This window comes from Ursus maritimus, unplaced genomic scaffold (assembly GCF_017311325.1).
Source record: "Ursus maritimus isolate PB19 unplaced genomic scaffold, ASM1731132v1 scaffold_5, whole genome shotgun sequence".
Taxonomy (NCBI): Eukaryota; Metazoa; Chordata; class Mammalia; order Carnivora; family Ursidae; genus Ursus; species Ursus maritimus.
In genome coordinates, this window is record NW_024426663.1 from 20,613,991 (window position 1) to 20,637,801 (window position 23,811).

General features: G+C 36.9%; 1 protein-coding gene across 12 annotated transcripts in view; it reads left to right on the forward strand.

The window, feature by feature from the left end:
- Positions 1 to 23,150, forward strand: part of MEF2C (myocyte enhancer factor 2C) — a 149,155-nt gene extending 126,005 nt beyond the window's left edge. For 10 of the 12 annotated variants that reach the window (XM_008700829.2, XM_008700827.2, XM_040622102.1 and 7 more), the window contains 4 exons: positions 9,465 to 9,637; positions 12,079 to 12,208; positions 12,811 to 12,946; positions 18,402 to 23,150. In XM_008700829.2, coding sequence (XP_008699051.1) covers positions 9,465 to 9,637; positions 12,079 to 12,208; positions 12,811 to 12,946; positions 18,402 to 18,723 — 761 coding nt within the window. In that variant the 3' untranslated portion in view covers positions 18,724 to 23,150. The remainder of the gene's footprint in view (positions 1 to 9,464; positions 9,638 to 12,078; positions 12,209 to 12,810; positions 12,947 to 18,401) is intronic. The other 2 variants (XM_040622106.1, XM_008700828.2) reach the window with 1 other exon arrangement.
- Positions 23,151 to 23,811: the final 661 nt, after the last annotated feature.

The window sequence follows — 23,811 nt, forward strand, 5'->3', positions numbered from 1 at the left end:
TTAATACAAGCAGTTTAATATTTCCTCCTAAAATATTAGTTTTGCTCAGCCTTTTTCTTTTTTTTCTCTTAGCAGTTTTTTTTCCTCATTCACAACTGGTTTCTCTTCTCCTTGTTTTCGGCAACACCATAAGATTTTATTTAGGGATAATACAGAGAGTAAAGGTCTTTTCAAAATCATTTCTGATATGAAATTGTGCATCAGAAGATAGCAGATGCTGAAGAAGGGATGTGGTTAAAAAAGCCCCTTTTTTGGAAATCAGCTTCTTACCTACCAGGGACTTTTTGGGGCTTCAAGGCTGTTGGCCAAGAGTATAATTTGCTGTTTTTAGACAAAATTTAGTCACTTAGATTTTACAGTTGGTCTTACATGGTGTGTTCACTCAAATTTCAATTCAAAGAGTACTGTAGTCTTGATAAAGTCTCATATTTGAAAGAGTAAATCAAATATATTCCTTTAGTTTATTTTAAACTAAAGGAAACTATATTGTACCAAAACCTGGATAAACAATTTCAATTTATAATCTATGGATGTGTCCACAGGATGCTTTGGTATTCACTGGGTTTACTTATTATTGTTCCATTTTAATCCTTTTCACTGAATTTAGCATTTACTTGTTAACTGTTTTACTAAACACTGTGTCCTCCTTTCACAATTTCTTGACCTTACACTCCATGTACAACCTCCAGTTATGGTAAAGAACGGATTGTGCTCTATTTGTAGTGTGGGGGGAAAACAGCCTGCTGTATTAATATAGGTTATTATTAATGTAGTAATAATAGCAAATCTAAATCTATGGTCAATTTACATAAACATGATAACATCAATTTACATGACAATCATGACAAAGGAAACTTTAGTTTAATACTAAGCAACTCAGAGATATCTAGAAAATCATGGAGCAAAATTTTGCACAAGCAGTAATTTGGGAAAATACTCCAGAGGCAGATATTCAGAAAAATAAAATAATCAGTGAAAATACATGATATATAAATTATTTTAGGGATGACATTATTGCCCTTGGAAAGTCTGTGAATTCCTGTTTTATACAACTGTTGTGAAAATTAATTGAGGTAATGATACAAGGCAGTACCTAGCACAGTTTCTGCACCAGAGTAAGTACTTATTAATAAATGTTAGCATTGTCCATATTACAATTATCTATATTCTTGATTTTGTAAGCAAAAAATGAAGCTTAGTTTAATGCAGTGCCAGTAATATTTATTAAATGTGTAGTAAGCGAGTAGAGCACTAGTAGGCTTCACGGAGATGTCTGCCGCAGCCCCTACCTACCCTCCAGGGTGGGAATAAATAGGATATATTAATAAACCCGAGGAAGAATAGGAGTGCAATGCAGTGTAGTGCAGTGCAACACATTTTACTTTGAACATTATCATCTTCTGATGTGTCTGCAGCAGTTGTGTAAATGTTAAAACCACAAGTAATTATTCTTTCTCTTCTGTCACATTCTCTCTAATTTGTACTGTCTCAATATTTTTGTTTATAAAAATGACTGTAAGAATGAGCAATTGTGTCAATAATGAAGACACCCCCTCATTTTTAGCAAAGAGACAGTCCCAAAATCTCAAGAAGTGAACGATTAAGTGAGTCATAAATCTATCATTCATTGTTAAGTGGAATTTTTTTTTAAGATAGCAAGGTTCCGTATCATTTTTATGGTGCAATTAAAAACTATCCCTTCAGCAAATCAGTACTCGAAGTAGAATATTTTGAGTGCCTTTGTGCATTGAAAACATCAGGTTGTCAAATTCTTCCTTATTTGCAAATGGAGCTTTTATTCAGAGAAATACAAGGATGCATTCTAAATCTGAAACATCTGGCTTTTGTAACAAAGTAGTAGAAGCAGCTTATGTTTTGGATTCAAATCAAAACTGTCCCACTTACTGACGAGTCACAGAAGCTCCCTAAACCTGTTTCCTTCTCTGTCAAAAATTAGGATGATAATGCCTGACCCACAGGAGCGTTAGGACAAATGAGAGACTGGTTTGCCCAAACAAACCTGCTTGGTGACACAGACTCTCAATCTTTGGAAAAACAACTCAGTAATAAGTAAAATTTCTTTACTTCTGCCTCACAATCCAGAGCCTACTGTATGCGCTGAATGTTTAGTGTTCAGTGCTAGTCGGCAGATAGACTGTTAATTTCACAAAAGATACTAAACAAAACGGGTCCAAGAAATACCAAGGACAAGTGGGGTAGATATGAAATCCGTGAAGGTCTGATTCAGCATTGGGGTGACATGGTCAAGAAGAAGCCAGGCTCTTTTTAGAATATCTACTGCCCTCTAACTGGTACAGCCAAGAATAGTCTTGGCTTTTGTGTATTCTTGGATTTTTTTTCTAAGAATACACCACAAAAAACACTGAGGTTTCACAGGAGTTTCTTCATAATCTAACATTATGCATTATTATATTATTTCCCTAAGAAACCCTCAGATAGAGTGGAGACTTGATTTTATGTTTAAGAATCTGTAATCAGGAGTCTTTACCAGGATAAGAATCAGAAAATCTGCTTTGCCTCTATTCCACAGTAGGCATATTAAAATTTTCATCATTCCCAGATTTCTGACCTCCACATGTTTTGTGGTTGCCTTTTGCCTTAGAGCCATCCCATGAAAAAGATCTCCCTTTCCCTCAAAAAAAAAAAAAAAAAGATTGTGATTCACAATAGCTAAATAACATAGATTCTAGCACTTTTGACAAGGTTTCAGGCATTCAGGGCACAGTGAATATAAGACTGAATTCTATAAGGTGATAATATTTTTCTACTAAAAACTGTTTTAAGTGCATTGCTTCCAGTAGAGTAGTGGGTTGTCTGAGCAAGTTTATTGTATACAATTTTAAAGTAATTTCAAATGACTGTGAAAAGATGTATGTTTGAGAATACAAAATAATGTCCTGATACTGGAAACTAACTTATCCTAAACTAACTCAAATATAAAATTAATCGATGGTAGTGGGCATTATTATGTATGTGACATCTCTAGTTTAACAAGACAGTATGCTGTAAATGTTTTCAAAGTGTTCTAATGAAAGAAAAAGAAGAAAACCTAGGTTGGTAAAACCTTTTGCTGAAGTAAAAGCAGAAAATCAATATATCAGGTTCAACTGAATGCTATCCCGTGGCAGTTTGCCCCAAATTCCAAAAAATAAGATACCATTAACAAATTACAAAACAAAGTCAGTTTTATACATCTCTGTATTAGAAATTACAGGTAACAACTAATAGCAGATACTATAAAATACTGAGCATTTCACTATCGTGTTAAGTGGTTCTGATGGAAGCTGGTCTCTTAAATTGACAATAGGTAGGTAAACATCTTTGCCCTCCATTACAGGAGAGATTATTGACTAAAATATTACAAAATCTACCTTTAAGAGCATATTTAATCATCCACTCGAAATAGCACACTGGAAGTTAAACAGTTGCTCTGGCATTTACTGTTGCTAAACCCAATATTTCCTATTTGTAAATATTTATTTATCCAGGAGACCAGAAATACGGTTTAGAACATCACCATTCTGTGCCTCTTTGTGTAAGTGCAGAGTTTTCTCAACCAGAAATGCCATTTACGACAGCCAAGCTGACCGTTGAAGCTCCCACATCACCTCTGGCTTAGGAAGGGCCTTTGGGTCTCACGTCCCTGGTCTCACACGTCACTTGTTTCCTCACCTCCTTCGCATTCGTGTAATTTTAGAATGAGATTTGACACAGAAGGGTTTTCAAAATCCTAGAGTGTGACGGATTCTCAGGGAGCAGAGCACTGCTATCCTTCAAAGCACGGACTCTGGACACACGACTGGGTTCAAATCATGGCTCCACCAGTTGGTAGCAGTTTTACCATCCTTCCACCGCTCTTTTTTCTGGGATATCATGCAGCCCATCTTTTGGTGGAAAGTTCTGTATGAGTAAATTATCATTGAGATGTATAGAGACAACCTGTGGCAGTAAGCATAAGCACTCGTCAGTGTAAAAGAAAAGATCCAGTGCTTCTGAGTTTTCCTTTTCATCAGGGAAAATTTCTACTTTATTTGATTCTACCACTTGCAGTTAGCTAAGGTAATGTGCTGTGAAATGATTAACAGGTGCAACAAGTGAAAAAGCAGCTTCAATTATCTCTCTCTAAACAAATTTAGTAGTTGGGCACTTGCGTGATTTCCTGACTTTAATATTATATGGTTGATGAGCAGTTTGTCTCAATGGTGTACTTGGTCATCAGTGTGTAATCATTATCTAAAATAAGAAATGTTCTCAAGTAGCACATAGAGGAGAGACCCTCGATATTTGAAATTAGCAAGTTACATATTACATTTTCAGTTCTCATCTCACATTCCCTCAGGAACTTAACTTTTAGTGCCATTCCTGAAGAATTCCTAATTTTTCCAGCATCGTCTGTGTATCTGTTTTGCAAGCGTCTGAAACACTTAAAGAGCTAGTCCTCTGTGTGTATCACTGCGTCTAATTGCAGCAGGAGAGAAGGGAATATGCTCAAGGTGGCTTGAGTTGTCTGAAAGGTGGTCCGAACTCTCACGAAAGAGTTGCCGTGTTAATTGATTCTTTAAAAATGAATTTGAATTAAGCAGGAGAGCAGGGTGCCTGGGTGACTCAGTCAGTTAAGGGTCTGCCTCCAGTTCAGGTCATGATCCCAGGGTCCTGGGATCCAGCCCTGCCTCTGGCTTCCCGCTCAGCAGGGAGTCTGCTTCTCCGTCTCCCTCTGCCCCTCTCTTCCCACCCCGGCTTGTGCTCCCTCTCTCAAATAAATAAATAAAATCTTAAAAACAAAGAAACAAACAAAAAACACAGGACAGCAAACCCTGCTAGACCAAACACTCAGGCATATCCAGAGGACTGTGAGCTTGCCTGTGGACACTGGAAATTAGGTGAAATAGAGGGGGTCAGACTATGCGCAGTTCTGAGAGCCAAGCAGGGCACCGACCGCACCGTGTTAAGTATGGTCTGTAAAGTAACATAACAGTAGCCACACTTTAGAAAGATTTTTAGAGAAAATTTTGAGACTGTACATTACATTTATTATCACACATGTGCACAAAAGTTTGCATACAACTTTAAGGAGCTCACAAGCGTTGTGAAGCCCGTCTTAAGGTGCGGTGAAGAACCCTTCAGCTGGAGACCAGGGACCCTGATAAAAGACCTAGTCAAATGGCGATGAAAACCTTACCTAGGATGGTGGCAGTGGAGATGGAGAGAGGCATTTCTAAAGAAAACAAGATTTGGTATCTGACTGGATAGGGAGCTGGAAGAGAAAGCTGGAATGGTCAAAGATGACAATTTGGGAGACTGAAGAAAAAATTTTGCCAGTGAAAAAATCAGCCTTGGTTCATAAAGAGTAGTATCTGTTTTGTGCTTATTAGTTTTGTATGCTTGTATTTATCATTGAAATTCCTGGAGGAAAAAGTGAAGAGATTCATGTCTAAATATCCAAGTAAGAGAAAGTTTTAGAACTTAGGGCTCAGAGAGAGCTACATGCTCAATTGAGCTCTGTGAGACAAGGCAAAATGTCCTCCTGACAACATCGTAAGCCAGGAATATGTTCTTTGAATTTACAACTTCTTAAAATAGGAGTCAATAAAAAAAAAAAAAAAAAAGCAGCAAGTGTTTTCAAGTTAACTGGAGAGAAAAAAATTTTTTTCTCCTAACACCACATTTCAAGTTTTGTATATTTATACTAGTTTTAATATGAATGTTTAGAAACTTGTAACCAGTCGAGGTCGATTCTGTTATCCTTCATACAAATTATATTGTGAATGCTCAAATTGTCTATTTTACGTGAAACAATATTTTTAATCAAATCAAACTATAAAACGAACTGACTCTAAAGTCGGCCTGTTCTTCATTTTCTTATAATCTGTAATCAGGAAATCCATTCGCTCATGCTTTATAATTTTTGCGCTTTTAAGTGGTCAGAGGTCGGTGACATCTGCCTACAGTCACATCTGCATTGATCATTGTCCAGGCGGACAGTGACTTTACAACATAGCATGAGGAGAGGTTGAATGGGTATATCCGAAGGTTATTGAGAGGTAGCATTTCCCACCTCCCTGACCCCTGACTTTGAATGAGACCATTCTCTTTGGTGAATTTATCTTAAGGTAGGACAACAGCCTCCACGCAGGCCGCAGCATTCTCAGTGAGGAGGAGGCCCGCGGTTTCCAAGCCAGTTTAAATGCAGGCTCTTCTGAGCAGTAAACCACACGCATGTATTCATCATTGATTTTCAAATGATAGGTTTCTATATCGCTGGTTTAGGATCCACAGTCTTGCATTCCTGAATCTATATTATGCCAAAAGAATAACAACTTGGTGGCTGGAAACAGAAATGGTGATTATACAGCTCCAAAATGCTAGCTGGCACAATATGCTAAAAACAGCAGAAATTCACCGGTAAAAGGCAGAATTTATTTGTTCTTAAAAATAACTTTCTGCTCTAAAAATATGAATTTAAGAAGTGTCATCGTGGTTCAAAATACTTTATATTCAATATGTAAACACCTTAAAATATGTGACTAATCTTCTAAAATGGCATAATTTCCAAATAACAGGAAATATTCCAAGAGAAAAATAGAAAGCTTTTCAATTTTTTATTTTTATTTATTTATTTATTTATTTTTTAGTTTTGAGGCATTTATTGGATGAAAAACTATAATGTATGTTTACTGGGTTTTTTTTTTCCTGCTGCCCTAAATCATTGTTTAATAACTGTGGGCAGAAAGATGTAGGCTTTTGTTGGAATTTCTCAGAGTTTACTGTAGAAAATTTTTTTTTTAATTTTCAAAAAAAAAAAACCTTTTCTCAGAGCATCCGTGAAGCATTTCCATTTTCGCACACTGGCCCAGTGCTTGTCATATCACAGGACAACACATTTCACAAAGTGGTTTTACTTCCTTTTAGCAAAATAACTCCTCCATGCAAACCAGTATTGGCATCTACCAAGCCAGGGTTTTAGTTTCTTCTGATCTATTCAAGCTTCATTGCACTGCTTAACTGACTTTTTCCCCCCCTTCTTTTGAAATTACCCACCTAATTTTCCATTTAATTGTTTATTTAAACCAGATCTCACGCAGGCTTAAGAGATAAGTGACATATGTATTGAGTATACCAGACTGAACTTCAGCTGACAGGAAAGTATAGGGCAAATTTTGTCTTGGTTTTCTCAGTCTCTTTTTATCCAGTAGAATCTATTAATTAAAACTAGAGCCTTAAGATATTCACAAGAATGATTCAGTTAAGACACATTAAATATAAACTCTATTTTATCAAGCATTTTTGTAAGTAAGCATATTCTTTGTATCTCTCCTGGTGATACTAGGTAAATGTATTTGTTTCATATAATAACTTTTGCCACCAAAAACTGTCCAAATTAACTGGAAAAGAAAATTTTGGCTTTTGACATATTTAGCCAGCTGTAGAGAATTTAGCTACTTTCAACGAAGTTTTATTATAGAAGAGTAATTTATATTCAAATACAACCAACATTTCCTAAGAAACTACTGTGTGCTTGACACATGTTTTGGGGTTTGGGGCAGGGGGGCTTCGTTTGTTTTTATTTTTCCCCCAGTAACTTGGAGAATTTTACGGATGACCCAATTGACAGATTTAATCTTGTAGTTATTTGTTATATATTCAGCCTGTTTATTCATGCATAAAATGAGACAGGTAAATGAATGGGATATGAAGAACAAATGTGCTCTACACAGGTCGCCTCAAATGTATTTTAATTCAAAAGATGTTTCCATAAATATTTCCTGAAACATGCCTGTGCTTTGCCTTCCCACTCCCTCCTGGTCTCTAGCTCAGGCCATCACCATAGTTTCCGGACTGCTTCATAATCCCAGACCTTCCAAATTACAGGATATCCCGATGCCAGTGTATCTCTCTGTCCACTTAGAGGCCTGTGTTCCGGCTCTGCTCTGCGACCATCATGGGTCTGCATTTCCACCATTTAAATCCAAGATCTGTCAGCCTGGAAGTCAAGATCTCCATGTCCTTCCAAGGTCTTCTACACTCTTCTCTTTTCATGAGTTCCCTTCTAGCCAGTTTGCTCATGGTGTTCCTGACTGTGCTCTGTAAATTCCTACCTCAGCCCTTTCCCCGAGCCCCGTCACAAGCCAGCATGTCTTACTATCTCTTCTCTTTTTTCAAGGCCCACATCAATTGCTGCCTCTTAGGTGAATCTTCATTGGATAATCTCTTCCCTCCTAGGAACTCAGTAACACTTAATCTGGATGGCACCTCTCTGTGAGCACCTCTCCCTAGGCTGCCTTGTCCTAGTTTGGACATTTCACACATGTGTGTATCAGATTACCACAAAGAAATTGCAGGGCCTTTGAGGACTGGGGCCACGTCCTTGCCTCCCCACAGGGTAACACACAGTATCATTCGTCCTGGGGTAATAGACACTTGTGTTTTAGGATAATGATAATGATGACCGACCGTAACAGCGAGGTTTGACTGTCTCCTTTAGAGAGCTTCAGAAAACAACTGTCTAGGATTGTCACATTGGCTAGTGGGTCTCTATTCCCCTCCAGTGAGAGGCAGTGGATAAAGCCAGCAGATGACATCTGGCTCAGCTGAGCTTGCATCAACTCCCTCCATAGCTCTTCCCATCATGGAGCAGTATATTTTGAATTATGAGAAATGGCATCCTTCAGATATCCAGTTCTGTTCATAGGGGGTTGAACATCAGATACCTAGGAAAACCCTTTCAGTGTCCACATTAGATCACTATTCTTGCGCCTTGGTGAATCAGTATATCAGTGGAGGCATCATGCCTTCATTTCAGCTCCTAAGAAGGAGTCCTGCTTTTTGAAATTCTTCATGAGCAGGAGAGCAAGCTTTCAGGGTCACACACTGAACTTGGGAGGAGGGCAAACCAGACATAAGAAAACCATAAGGAGTAACCACTCCAAGGCAAGGGGAACTCAACAGCAAACTGTGGAAGAGGTTACTCCTCCTGCGTGTCCTAGGAATTATAGTCTTACTGGTGTGCCCTTTCTTCACTTAAGGACAGGCGGACGCACAAAGTAAAACCCAAACCATTGAACTGAAAGAGTGAGTCATGCCAGCCAGACCTCTGCCAAGCTAGTCAATTAAAGTGCAGGACCCGATTCTGTGCTTTTAGACCCTGAACAACAGTCTGACTTTCTTCCTGAATTTTTTTCATAGAAAAGAAGTATACGTTGATTTCTGAGCAAGTTGGTATATATTAGCTCTTCTCATTAAATATTTTTCATCTTCCTTCAGACAATATTTAAAAACTAACTGATCAGCTTACTCTCCACATGGAGGCTGTTAGTCATCCTACAGACTTTGTTGTATGTCTTACCCTGTTAAGCTTTTATTTTTAATCTCACATAGCGTATTCTCTAGGAACATACTTGAGTCTGGATTTCTTCCTGAATGCTTTCATCGTTTTGTGTTAACAGGGAACGGATATGGCAATCCCCGAAACTCACCAGGTCTGCTGGTCTCACCTGGTAACTTGAACAAGAATATGCAAGCAAAATCTCCTCCCCCCATGAATTTAGGGATGAATAACCGTAAACCAGATCTCCGAGTTCTTATTCCACCAGGCAGCAAGAATACGATGCCATCAGTGGTAATGCGAAACTACATTTTAAATAAATGTTGATAATGTTTTGTATATGTTTTGCTGTTTTTGTATTTTTCTAACATTTTGAATTATTTAGGTTCTCCCAGAAAATTAACTTATCAGTGCTATTGGAGGAGCCCTGTTTGTATTTAGCCATTATTTCTGGTAACTGGTTCACATTTCCCTTTTCCATGTAAAAACAAAACAAAACCAAAAACAACATCCAATAAACCCTCCTATAAAACTGATGTTCTGGGGCAAAAAAAAAAAGCATTTCCTTTTTTTAAGGCCTCTAATTTATAATTAGAAAAAAAATCATTACTTATTACTCTGTTGGAGTACATACAGTTTGACCAAAGGTAGACTCAAAGTCACAGAATAGAGAATTTCAGAGCAGATTTTTGTAATATTGAACTAGTTATGTCCTCAAGGTGCTGACAACCAAAAATCCTTTCCATAATTTCTAAATGAATGTTCTCCTGTTAATTGGCCATTCTTTTCTTAGGTATTTTACAATGATTAATATATGACATGCCTGTGCGTTGCCTCAATTCGTCTTTCCGTATATATGCTTCATGCAAATAACTACCTCTTAAAAGCAAATTGTTTTAAAATCCTAGGGCATTCCGAGAACAAAGGTTATATTTTACATCCAAAAAAAAATTGGCATTTTAAGAAAAAATAAATAAATAAATAATTAAGAAGTATAAATAATATCCCTGGACTCTATCATTTTTCTTTCTCCTGGGTCCACAGGGCTAAGACGAAGATAATAACTGTGGGACCAAATTCAACAACAAAGAGACTTACATCAGTGTTCTCCAAATTAGCTTTGCTTAAGAGCGAGAACATTTAAAACCAAGATTCAGTAGACAAATTTAGATCATTCTGCAAACACATTTCTTTTTTTTCTTTCTGTGCTCTGTGGCAAGCTTCAGGGTAAAACAGTCCTGCAAGCTGATTAGTTTATTATGGCACAGTGCAGATTAATTTTGAATATCAACCAAAAAAAAATATCACATAATATGCAACGTTCCCTTCGGAAAAGACTGGGTCTAATAAATAAAACCTCCCACAGGGCCATAGCCAAGCAGTGTGGGCCATGCATGGCAGGCTGTCTCTATCAGCAGATTTATTCCAAGTTCTTAAAACTGATGCTCTCCCAGGGATCCTGTGAGTGGTGTAGAGCCTCTCACCAGCAACCAGGTGCAGCGCCCCCCCTCCTCTGGCAAGTGGGGTTTCAAAAGTACGATCTTTTTTTTTTTTTTTCTCAAAACGTGGTGCTGAAATAATGAAGGTTGAGACACTGACCTGTGCAGAAAACTGGATAGATTGTCTTCACATTTGAGACAAACAGCTCATTAAGGGAAACAAAGAATGTCTTTGTAAGGAGTTATCTGTAGAGTCTGGGTTTTAAAATTGTTTAAACTGTTGTGTCTATCAGAAGATGCTTTGCCTTTTGTTGGAAAGATTTTGCCCAATTATAAATATTTACAGACACTAATTAATAAAACTCCTTCCCCATGCTCTCAGTCTGAGGATGTCGACCTGCTTTTGGTAAGTAGTAAGAGTACGTCCCTTAAACTGCACATGCAAAGGAGAAACCCAAGGTGACTTTTAGGTGGTGTGGCTCTAGTAAAACGGGAAGATTTCAGAAGCTACCATAGTGTGTCCACATTAATCATATTTAAATGCCATTAATTTCAAGTACCACACACAGGTGAAAAGAATATCAGGTTATTTATTTTTCTGTCTCAACCTTTGCACGTGAAGACCATGTTTTCAGTTTATTTTAGGGCTTAATTTATAGTAAAATTCTAACAAAAATAATTTCCTTAGTTATTTAAACCATGAAGGTACTTATTTTTCTAAGAATTAAAAGTCTCATGATCTTGAAATATATGGGAATCTTTAATCTTCTTGCTGTAAGGAGTTAAATATACATGTTAGCTGCTTTGCCATCTAGTTCTGAAGGAAGTTTAGAAGAATCTGAAAAAAGTGGTCAGAGCACCACCTGCTGGCCAGAGTATAGCATGAAATTCTGCCCATCTGCTCTGCTGTATATAGAACTGAGCACAAAAACCATCATGGTTGATTTTAATTTTTTTTTAATTTGCATTTGAATAAAAACTGAAACAATGGAGTACAGTATACATATTTCATCAGTTTTCAACATAGTCTGTTTTTACCCATAATAAAGCTTATGGTACTTGTTACTAGTTCAGTTGCCTAGGAGATACTGATGTAATGGGTTACTATGGCAACAACTGGTCTCTTGAAGGATTGTAAATGATAGGGTTGGCAGAGTTCATAGAGACACATGTTAAATGATTAATTTCATGAGATTTGTACCAAGTTATTTCTTTATATGCAAAACTAATACTGAAATCTAATATTTTTAACTTTTAAAAATTCTATCAGTAATGTCTCTTTATTTACTTTAAAAGAATCAAAGGATAAATAACTCCCAGTCTGCTCAGTCATTGGCTACCCCAGTGGTTTCCGTAGCAACTCCTACTTTACCAGGACAAGGGATGGGAGGATATCCATCAGCCATTTCAACAACATATGGTACCGGTGAGTAGCTTTGCCATGTTCAAATAGTACATTAAATACTTTTTATTAAAAAGCAAGATTTAAAAAAGGTATTATTACCTTCTAGTCTATTAGGAAACTTCATTTAGAACCTGTGGTGTCCAGAGACTATACCATTATCTATGTGTTATTAAGACAAAGTGAATATCCATATTTTTCTTCCTTAAGTGACTGAAAGTTTTATTAACCCAACCTGAATTCAATATAAAAGACTAATTTCAAGGAAAATGAGCCATTATTTCTTTGATGTAATAGAAAGCTCACTTTCTCAGGATTGTTTAAAAAACATTTCTAGATCATCAAATACATATATACTGAAATGCCAGATTGTAGTTCTATTAACTAAACTTGCAAGCTGTACTACTTCGAAGCTTTCATGGAATCCCTATTTTTTGGCATACGCTACATCTCTTTTAAATTAAAATTTCTCCTGATGCTTTATCTCCTTCTCCCCCCAGAATATGAAAATTTATGATAATCATTAAATGATATTAATAGAATATTTTTCAATGGGAAATGTTTATTTACCATTCGATAATTTTCAAATTAAGTATTTTCCCTTATTATTTGATTTGTTGGTCTAGAGTACTCTCTGAGTAGTGCAGACCTGTCATCTCTGTCTGGGTTCAACACCGCCAGCGCTCTTCATCTTGGGTCAGTAACTGGCTGGCAACAGCAACACCTACATAACATGCCGCCGTCCGCCCTCAGTCAGCTGGGGTAAGCAATATTATTTCTTTTGTAAAACACTTTGAGAATGCATTTTTGGATGACAAAAGCAGTCTCTAAATACTGTGCGCTAGTGTCCCATTAAAGGATGTAAAATTCTGCTTTATCAGAATGTGAAAGTAATTATCAGATCAGTATCTTCGAAGTCAGTTAAATATTACTTTCCAATTTTTTAAGAGGAGGGGTGCTCTGTGAAAATGAGGTCAATTATTTCTCTATTGTTTTAGGCTATATTGGTTTCCACTTCGGTCAATGAAAAACTTTCATTTATTTAACTTTTCATATAGCTCACATGAGAGATAAGGCACTTATAAGTTCTTTAAATTTTTGAGATATTTCTGAATCCTTTTCACTCAGCATACACCATATAGTTCATGCTAACCTTAACCTAGTACTTACAGGATCTACTATTCTATTGATTTCATGTATTTATAATGTACTCATCACATATAGTTATATATTTATAGATATTGTACAAATATAAATATATGTGTATATGTACATACACTAATTACCTAAATTTGGGTATAAAAATAATTTTGTTGTTTTCTGAAATCAGAATATGTGTATTTCTGCCCCCTTGTGGTAATTTTGAGAAATGTCTTTATCATAGAAATGACTCCTGTCATTTATCTATGGAAATGTTCAAACCTTTAAAAAGCCCCGAATTCATAATTCACCCTATTTGTAAAACAGATAGGTTTTTTTTTTAAGTTTAAAACGTGAATCAAAGATCTGAGTTTAACTAAAAACTCCGTAACTGCAATTAACCTTCAGAAGAAAATATTAGGAAGGTATAAAATATTGAAAGATAAGAGTTTATATTTTAGAAACATTCTATATATCTACCTCACTTTTACTTTTCTGGTGAGCCATTTGGTTAGAATAGTTAGCTAGCTCTATACTTCTGTTTCTAAAGAGATAATGAAAATAAAACACTGATTAGAATAAAAAATCACTGACTGACATCACAACTTCATCTGTTACCCTCCCTGCCCTCCTAGCTTTCTTGTGGAATTGATTTCACATAGATTAGTGCTCTAGTAATGGAGTCTTCCCCCATTCACTGTTTGCTTATGTGCTGACGAATCATTATTGTTGAAACTCTACCCTTTCATGTAAGCAATAAAAGAAACTCACATGACATTGTTGCTGTGCTTTCTTAAAAGATTGTTAACTTTGAAGATATATTAAATATTGATCAGCAACAGAGTTTCTCCTTTTAGGACATTTAAATTTTCTCAGAATTGTTAACTATGCAAGGAGACATTTCTTGAAATAATGTTTTAAGGTAATTATCACTAAGTACACGAGACCATCCAGGCAATCTTGAAATACATACATGCAGCACTGCACCGCTAAGGCTAAGCAGTGAATCCACTGTACGTGCTTCTTGGCAAAGATAAAGGCAGCGGTTCACTTCTCATTTTTCACAAAATTCATCCATTAGGGGACTAGATTTCCTTAGAAATTATCAATGTCAAAAGCCATATTATTTTCTCTGAATGTGGCTTTCTTTTGTTTTTAGTAACACCTGACAATTTGCATTTTATATATAAATTTATGTATTCCAACTCTACTGTGATCTTAAAAGTCCCTTCTATTACATGGGAAGAATCTACTTCTCTGCTGCCCTTAATAAAGTCTTCAGTAAATGAGAAAGGAGAGAACTGGCCTAGAGAGGAACCAAATTACAACAGCCAAGGATGAAGCATTTTGTTTAGTTCCGGTTTCTTTCAACAACAGTTCGCGTGGTGCATGATTTGATTCTGAACTTAGTCTATGAGTTTTTATTGCACTTAATCACTTCCCTTATCCCTCAAATAGATAGGATACCCCTTCCAGTCCTTCTAATTTTGGCCAGCCTGCCTGCCTGCCTTCCTTCCTTCCTTCCTTCCTCTCTCTCTCTCTCTCTCTCACACACACACACACATACACAGGATAGCTTTTTCAAAAGGAGGTTCCTTCAGATGAGCTAGCCCATGTTCACACAATTAAATGTTAAACTATTTTTTAAAATCCCAAGTTGTAATATTTATGTAAAATAAATTAAATGAGGTGCCTTAATTCCTTACAGTGTGAATTAATTTTTAAAAAATCAGTATTCTTTTAGGCTACAGTATCCTCATGTTCTTGTGTGGTGGGTTCACATTCCTTTGTATAGATACAGTGTTCAGAGTAGAGTAAAATATATTTTAGTTCCTCCAAAACGGATATTCCCAGCAGCCCAAGATGGTCATCACAGTTCTTTCCCAAAATTAAGAGTATAAAAGAGCTCTTCATGTTATGTTGATGGAAATACCTTTAATTCTTTGAAGGTGTACTTCTAACTCTGTGCAGTATTTGATTTTATCTAACCAAGTCAGCTAAATGACATACAATGATTTGATGCAGGATGCAGGGATGACTGGCAGAAGGAACTTTGCCATCAAAGGTTAGGGACAGTCATTTGACTCTAAATTTTTGAGAAAATGACCCTCAAATTTTTAAGCGTTTTTCTCATATCACCTTAAAAAAAGGGCAGCCTGTTTTCTGGAAGTATTTCTATACACCATCTTTGTTGATGTGGGTGTTTAAAGACAACTTTTAAAAGGTTAAGTTAAATATAGTTTGATAGTCTAATTTCCAGGCGGAGGCAGTAAGAAATTTGAATAAAACTATCCAGTCATGTTTCATTTCTGAGCAATTATGGGCAAGGGTAGGTGTTTTCCCAGTTGGAAGGCATCTGTAGTACATGAAAACTTGCTGTAGGATTTGATATGGGCAACTTGCATATCTGGCTTCTGTCTCCCCACCCACCTCTTTCTCACCCACACACATGGAGCATTTCACAATTATCTGTGTCTATAAAAATTTTGTTCTCAAGAACAAGCAGACCAACATGCTTGTATCTGAATCTAGCATGTATACAGCTAAGTGACTTTTAATGCTTTTTCTTTTCAAGATAATAGTTTGATAACAGAGACTAGCCAATTACATTTCATTCTATTTGGAATCCTCTCCCACACTATAACGAGGCTGAACCTCAGTCATCACGTACATTTTGTTACTGTGGATTTCGTGTCCCCAGAACTACTCAAAATGCTTCATAGATGCTTTCAGGGTCGAATGAAATGCCACCAAAAAGCAAACTTAGCAGCTAGCCTGTTTGTTTATAGGAAGGGATGAACAGTAAGTGTTAGATCTCTTATGGGGAAGAGATGCAGCAAAACCTGTACAAGCCAGGTCGTAAAGGGAGACACAGGAAATACGTAGATGATGCAGCTTCTAAAAGCTGTGTTAAAGAAACAGCATTTTAATCATACTGTGTTTTGCTTAATTGATCCACATTAACTCTTATACTAGTCCAACTCACCAATTTTTTTTTCTAATTGTCCATATCTCCCCGCCTGTGAAGAAGCAATCTAAATGTCAAAGGGTAGTCAAAAGTATTTGTTGATACGCCACTTTGTTTTCAGACTCCTAACTGACGTTCGTTATTAAAGAGTTGTGTGCTTCGTAGTAGTAGCATTTAATTAAATTTTAGTGAAATAGTCGTTCTTATCCAGAGCCAGGAAAATTCTTTCTTCCAGAAATCAAAAGATGATTTCCTCTGACTCTCAAAATGAATCATTAAGTAACTTTGAACCAAGATAAAATAGTCCACCACTATGGATCCTTTTGAAATACAGGTGTTTTCCCCCCACCCCATCTTAATATCTTCTTATTTAAAGATTATTTAATTAAACTCTTAGAAAAGTAATAAACTCATATAGACTGTAAAATAAAAACTACAAATAAATCATGACAAGTATAAACAGGTGATTGAAAATCATATGTACTCAATGGGGTAACTTGATATAAATGCTAAGACTGTTTTGATTCTAGAACATAAAAGCCGGAGAAAGAAAGGCTTATTAGGGAAACAAATAATTCTCCTTTAGGTCACTGTAGACATTAGCTCATCTATTAATAAGAGAAGGAAAGTAGTTCTTTGCCAGTAGGTGGTGCTTTTGTATAAAACATCACTCAAAGTTAAACTCATTTTGACTAATCTTATATCTCTATACATCTTGAACCCGAATTGCATCTCCCAAAAAGCCAGCCCCAAGTTATTCCACTTTTTCCTCTGAAATATATACCCATTTTGTCACTGCTCGTAATGACTTCTTAGCGTCACCTAATTCTCTCCCTTTGAAAGTCACATAATCACATCCATGCATAGGTAGGCTCACTTCCCTTTGTCTAGAACGGGTGTATCTGTATGGATTATTCTGCACTGTGACTGGTCACTAGGAGAGAGATCTCTCTTGACACTGTGGGCCAGTGATGCTGACTCTAGCCACGGATGTCAGTGCGATCAGAGTGCAAGAGCAGTACGAGCATCTTCAGATTGATGTTGGCCGTGTCCTTCCGGTTTATCCTGATCAAAGTCATTGCCACTGCCAGTCAACACCTAAGGGCTTAATGCTTTTCCCTCCAGAGTTTCAAGTATCCAAATTCTTCCACATTTTGGAAGAAGGGAAAGTTATACTCTCCTGGGATAGATGAGGATTAAGGCTTATAAAAGCAATAAAATCACACTAGATCCTTCTTTACAACAGCCTTCCTTACACAAATCCAGGTTCCTCAACTCATGCCAATTACAACTACAGGCTGAGTGATATCCTACTACGTACCCCAGCAGGGAGAGACTAGCAGCGATAAAGTGAAGGTGCTTGTGGAAAATAGACACTACGTGCATCCCACGTAACTGAGAAAGGATGAACAAAGTCCAGCTATTGACCAGGGTTAGTGGGGTAGGAAGTCTATGTGTTTTTAAGCCAACACGAAACTTTTCTGCAGCTAATTTTCAGCCTCCTTCCCCATCTTTTCCCCCTCCAAGCTTTTCACCAGATAGTTAAATGTAGCATTTTATGGATTTATTCGTTTGAAATTTGAACTCTCTTCACTCTCTCTGAAGACTGTACAACCTCATGTGTATGTGCTTGTTACGTGGAGGGAAGCGTTTATATCCATCACAAGCTTTTTACGATAATTTCCACACACGTGCATTAGTAAATCAAAGACGTCTCATGCAAAAGCTAAATGTTGTATCTTAAATCTTAGATTATATTTTGGAACTAGTCTAGGGAGAAATTCCATGGACACAGAAAATGCTTTTTCCAGCATGTCATGTTAAGCCTCTCTGAGCCGGTAACCTGTATGTGTAGGGAGCCTGTCGGAGACTAGAGGTACGATTCACGAGGCCTGGCCCCGTTAAATAGTGTAATTACTCCCAGGCATCCTCAATGGCTCTGAGAAGGTGCTGCCCCCCCCCCCACCCCGTGCTTCCGAGCACGCTCTCCTCCCTGTGGGCATGCTCCGGTGTCTATGCGAGTCTTGAAGCTGATGTTTGATGTAATTGTGAGTTCCTGGGGGCTCCAGGCCTCCTCCATCTGTAACTGGGTTTCCTTTCCTCCTACAGAGCTTGCACTAGCACTCATTTATCTCAGAGTTCAAATCTCTCCCTGCCTTCTACTCAAAGCCTCAACATCAAGTCAGAACCTGTTTCTCCTCCTAGAGACCGTACCACCACCCCTTCGAGATACCCACAACACACGCGCCACGAGGCGGGGAGATCTCCTGTTGACAGCTTGAGCAGCTGTAGCAGTTCCTACGACGGGAGCGACCGAGAGGACCACCGGAATGAGTTCCACTCCCCCATTGGACTCACCAGACCTTCGCCGGACGAAAGGGAAAGTCCCTCAGTCAAGCGCATGCGACTCTCTGAAGGATGGGCAACATGATCAGATTATTACTTAATAGTTTTTTTTTCTTGCAGTGTGTGTGTGTGCTATACCTTAATGGGGAAGGGGGGTCGATATGCATTATATGTGCTGTGTGTGGAAAAAAAAAAAAGTCAGGTACTCTGTTTTGTAAAAGTACTTTTAAATTGCCTCAGTGATACAGTATAAAGATAAACAGAAATGCTGAGATAAGCTTAGCACTTGAGTTGTACAACAGAACACTTGTACAAAATAGATTTTAAGGCTAACTTCTTTTCACTGTTGTGCTCCTTTGCAAAATGTATGTTACAATAGATAGTGTCATGTTGCAGGTTCAACGTTATTTACATGTAAATAGACAAAAGGAAACATTTGCCAAAAGCGGCAGATCTTTACTGAAAGAGAGAGCAGCTGTTATGCAACATATAGAAAAATGTATAGATGTTTTGGACAGACCCGGCAAAGGGTGGCCATTGGTAAATGTTAGGAACACACCAGGTCACCTGACATCCCGAGAACGCGCTCACAAACCTGCACGCATATCATTGGCGTATGGCACTCATTAAAAAGGATCAACGACCATTAAAAGAGGACCATACCTATTTAAAAAAAAAATGTGGAGTTTGAGGGCTAACGTATTTAATTAAATAAATAAATAAATCTGGGTCTGCATCTCTTATTAAATAAAAATATAAAAATATGTACATTACATTTTGCTTATTTTCATATAAAAGGTAAGACAGAGTTTGCAAAGCATTTGTGGCTTTTTGTAGTTTACTTAAGCCAAAATGTGTTTTTTTCCCCCTTGATAGCTTCGCTAATATTTTAAACAGTCCTGTAAAAAACCAAAAAGGACTTTTTGTATAGAAAGCACTACCCTAAGCCATGAGGAACTCCATGCTTTGCTAACCAAGATAACTGTTTTCTCTTTGTAGAAGTTTTGTTTTTGAAATGTGTATTTCTAATTATATAAAATATTAAGAATCTTTTAAAAAATCTGTGAAATTAACATGCTTGTGTATAGCTTTCTAATATATATAATATTATGGTAATAGCAGAAGTTTTGTTATCTTAATAGCGGGAGGGGGGTATATTTGTGCAGTTGCACATTTGAGTAACTATTTTCTTTCTGTTTTCTTTTACTCTGCATACATTTTATAAGTTCAAGGTCAGCTGTCAAAAGGATAACCTGTGGGATTAGAACATATCACATTGCAACACCCTAAATTGTTTTTAATACATTAGCAATCTATTGGGTCAACTAACATCCATTGTATATACTAATGAGTTTCTTTCATGCTATTTTTTGTTTTTGTCTTTGCATTATTATCAAATGCAGGGCCCCTTTCTGATCTCACCATTTCACCATGCATCTTGGAATTCAGTAAGTGCATACCCTAACTTGCCCGTATCCTATATTATCTGGTTGGTTTTCAGCCTAGAATTTGAGACACTTTTTAGAAACATGCCCAGAATAGAGAAGCTGTGTTGGGGCACATGTCCTGCAAATATGGCCCTAGAAATCAGTGATATGGCGTTTACTCAACGCACAAGTTATAAATTCCCACAGAAGAAAAATGTGAAAGACTGGGTGCTAGACAAGAAGGAAGCAGGTAAAGGGATAGTTGCTTCGTCATCCATTTTTAATTATTTTAACTGACCCTCAACAATCTTGTCAGCAATATAGGACTGTTGAACAATCCCGGTGTGTCAGGACCCCCAAATGTCACTTCTGCATAAAGCATGTATGTCATCTATTTTTTTCTTCAATAAAGAGATTTAATAGCCATTTCAAGAAATCCCATTAAAGAACCTCTCTATGTCCCTTTTTTTAAATTTTTCAAAAAATAACGATGACTCTTGTCTAATATTCGTCTATAAAGGATTAATTTTCAGACCCTTTAAAAAGTGAGTGCCATAAAAAAAAAAGTTGATATATATTGTTTAAAAGAGATTTCAATCTAGGAATGATTTTCCTTCTCTTGGAATGTGAAGATCTGTCGATTCATCTCCACTCATGTGCATTGACATACACAGCAACGAAGATCCAGACAGTAAGAGCAACACTGCTGTAGCACGCCTAGGACATGTCTTATCCATCCTTTTCTTTCACTTGCATAGTTGCTATGTGTTTCTCACTGTAAAAGGCTGCCGCTGGGTGGCAGAAGCCAAGAGACCTTACTAACTAGGCTGTATTTTCTTAACTTGATCTGAAATCCACGATTGGACCACATCACACCTTTGGTTGTATCCGTATAGGATGCTAGCCTGCCTTGTACGAACGTTTTATATACTAAAAACAAAACAAAAAAAATCTTTCAACCTTTTCATATATCCCACTACTCAAGGTATCCATGCAACATGAAAGAAAATCATTTATGCAGAGGAAAAACAGAATCATCCCTGAAAACACACGCGTGCGTGCGCGCGCGCACACACACACACACACACACACACATATATTTATGCACATGTGGGGGGAAATCTAAGAAAGTCATTTTCCTCACCATAGACTTGATCCCATCCTTAAAACCATCCTTATAACTTGATGTGTATAAAATATGCAAACATGTCACAAATGTTCTTTGTCATTTCAAAACACTTTATCAATATCAGCAGAAATTTACCAGTGGGTGGGAAAGGGTCATTATGTGAAAATATGAAAAAATAGCCATATTAATTTTTTACCTGCAATTTGCCTCAGCAACAAAGAGAAAAGTGAATTTATAATGCTGAAGATAAAGTAAGCTGAAGTACCAGCAGAAGCCTTGGCTATTTATAGCAGTTCTGACAATAGTTTTATAAGAACATGAAAAGAACAGAATCACTTGAAAATGGATGCCAGTCATCTCTTGTTCCCACTACTGAATTCATATAAAGTGGTAGCAAGATAGCGGAGGGATAATCTGAGAACTTTTTTAAGATGATTTAATGAGAAAAAGCACAATTTTGATTGTGATGAGTCACTTTCTGTAAACAATCACTGTCTATCTTTACCCTTCTACCTTATCTGTAATTTACCATTTATTGTATTCGCAAAGCTAGTATGGTTTTGGGTTTTTATCACAGTAAATCCTTTGTATTCAGGAGTTTAGGGCAGAGCCCTGAGGGAGTATGATTTTACATAACCCATCCTAGAGTAACATTTTAGGCAACATTCTTCATTGCAAGTAAAAGAACCATAAGTAGCATTTTACACAGCTACAAATATTGTTATAGCTAATCCTGTCTTAACAAATTTTTGGTAATATTAAGCTTAAATACTGGTAACACTGATGCAATATAGGGAAGCTGCACAGCGTGTATATTGTATGCATTGGTGAGTGGAAGGCTGTTCATTTCAACCTTTTTTAAAATTGTGTTTTTTAGTAAAATGGCTTATTTTTTTCCCAAAGGTGGAATTTAGCATTTTGTAATGATGAATATGAAAATACCTATCACCCTCAGATCATTTTAAGGTTGACTAAAGTGAGAAAAAAAAAAGAATTCCAATACATTTTTTAAAAGAATGTCTGCCCTCTCACACTTTCGATGTATTTGTTTTTCTTACATACCCATCTTTTAATTTAGATCTAGCGGGTTTTTTTGCCCCCTTTATGCTTTTGTTTGTTTTTCCAGAGGGTAAATGCTTTGTAGTTTCTTTCTTTTAAAAAAAAAAATTTTTTTTTAAAGACGCAGCCACTTGAACCCTCAATAAAGGCTGTTGCCTCAGCATGGCACACTTCATCTGTTCCCATTTGTGCCATCTGCTGTGATGTCGTCACTTACATGGCGTTAATTTCCTGCCACTACAGATCTTTTGAAGATTGATGGAATACTGGTGTCTGTTAGAATGCTTCAGACTACAGATGTAATTAAAGGCTTTTCTTAATATGTTTTAACCAAAGATGTGGAGCAATCCAAGCCACATATCTTCTACATTCAATTTGTCCATTTTGGTTATTTTCATAATCGGGTATTGCATTTTGCCTTCCCTAGTCATACCTCAAATTGATTCATACCTCAGTTTAATTCCGAGAGGTCAGCTAAGTCATGGATTCTGTCGTGGTTTGAATGCAGTACCAGTGTTCTCTCGTAGACCCGGGTCACTGTAGGCATAGGATTTGGATTGCTTCCGATGGTTTGCTGTATCATTTTTCTTCTTTTTCTTTTTCTGGGGACTTGTTTCCATTACATGACAGTAATTAAAATAGCTTGTAAATGAGGGCATACAAGCATTTGCAACAAATATTCAAATAGAGGCTCACAGCGGCATAAGCTGGACTTTGTCGCCACTAGATGACAAGATGTTATAACTAAGTTAAACCACATCTGTGTATCTCAAGGGACTTCATTCAGCTGTCTGTAGTGAATAAAAGTGGGGAATTTTCAAAAGTTTCTCCTGCTGGAAATAAGGTATAATTTGTATTTTGCAGACAATTCAGTAAAGTTACTGGCTTTCTTAGTGATGCAGTGTCTGTGGTGCATTTTTTTAATTAATGTTTTGCTGTTCAAATTTTTCCATTGAATAGTGTTTGTTAAAAGCAGCTTCTCTCACAAGTACAAGTGAGCATTCTGAGTTTCCAGCTCAAAATACTTTTACAAAAGGGGGATATATGTGTTTGGGAGGGAAGAAAGGTGTAAATTGGATTTCTTTTTTGGGGGTGATATATGTACTCAGCCAGTGGGAGCAGGGCAAGGTTCTTATCAAGTGGTTCAACTTCTTTATCAAAGTAGTTGCATGAAGATCTTGGATAACTCGCTTAAACACAGAGAATTTTCCAAAAGTCATTTTGAAAAGCACTACCATACAGTGAGTTAAATTATTTTTGAACTAAAATGTGTAGATAGTATTTTCAGATTTTTTTATTTTTTCTTCATCAAAATAGTTTCTTTAACCAAAAAAAACAAACAAACAAAAAAAAAACAAAACAAAACACATGGGCTTTTATCTAAATACTTGAAAAAATCAGTAAATTCCTACATTTTTAGAAACTAAAAAATATATGTATTACCAAAATCCAATGATAACTTCCAAAGGGAATGTCCTTAGAAGGAGCAACATAAAGACTAATTTAGGAACTGAAAAGGAAAACAAGAAGGCACTGTCCAGCCACCTGGAGAACTTGG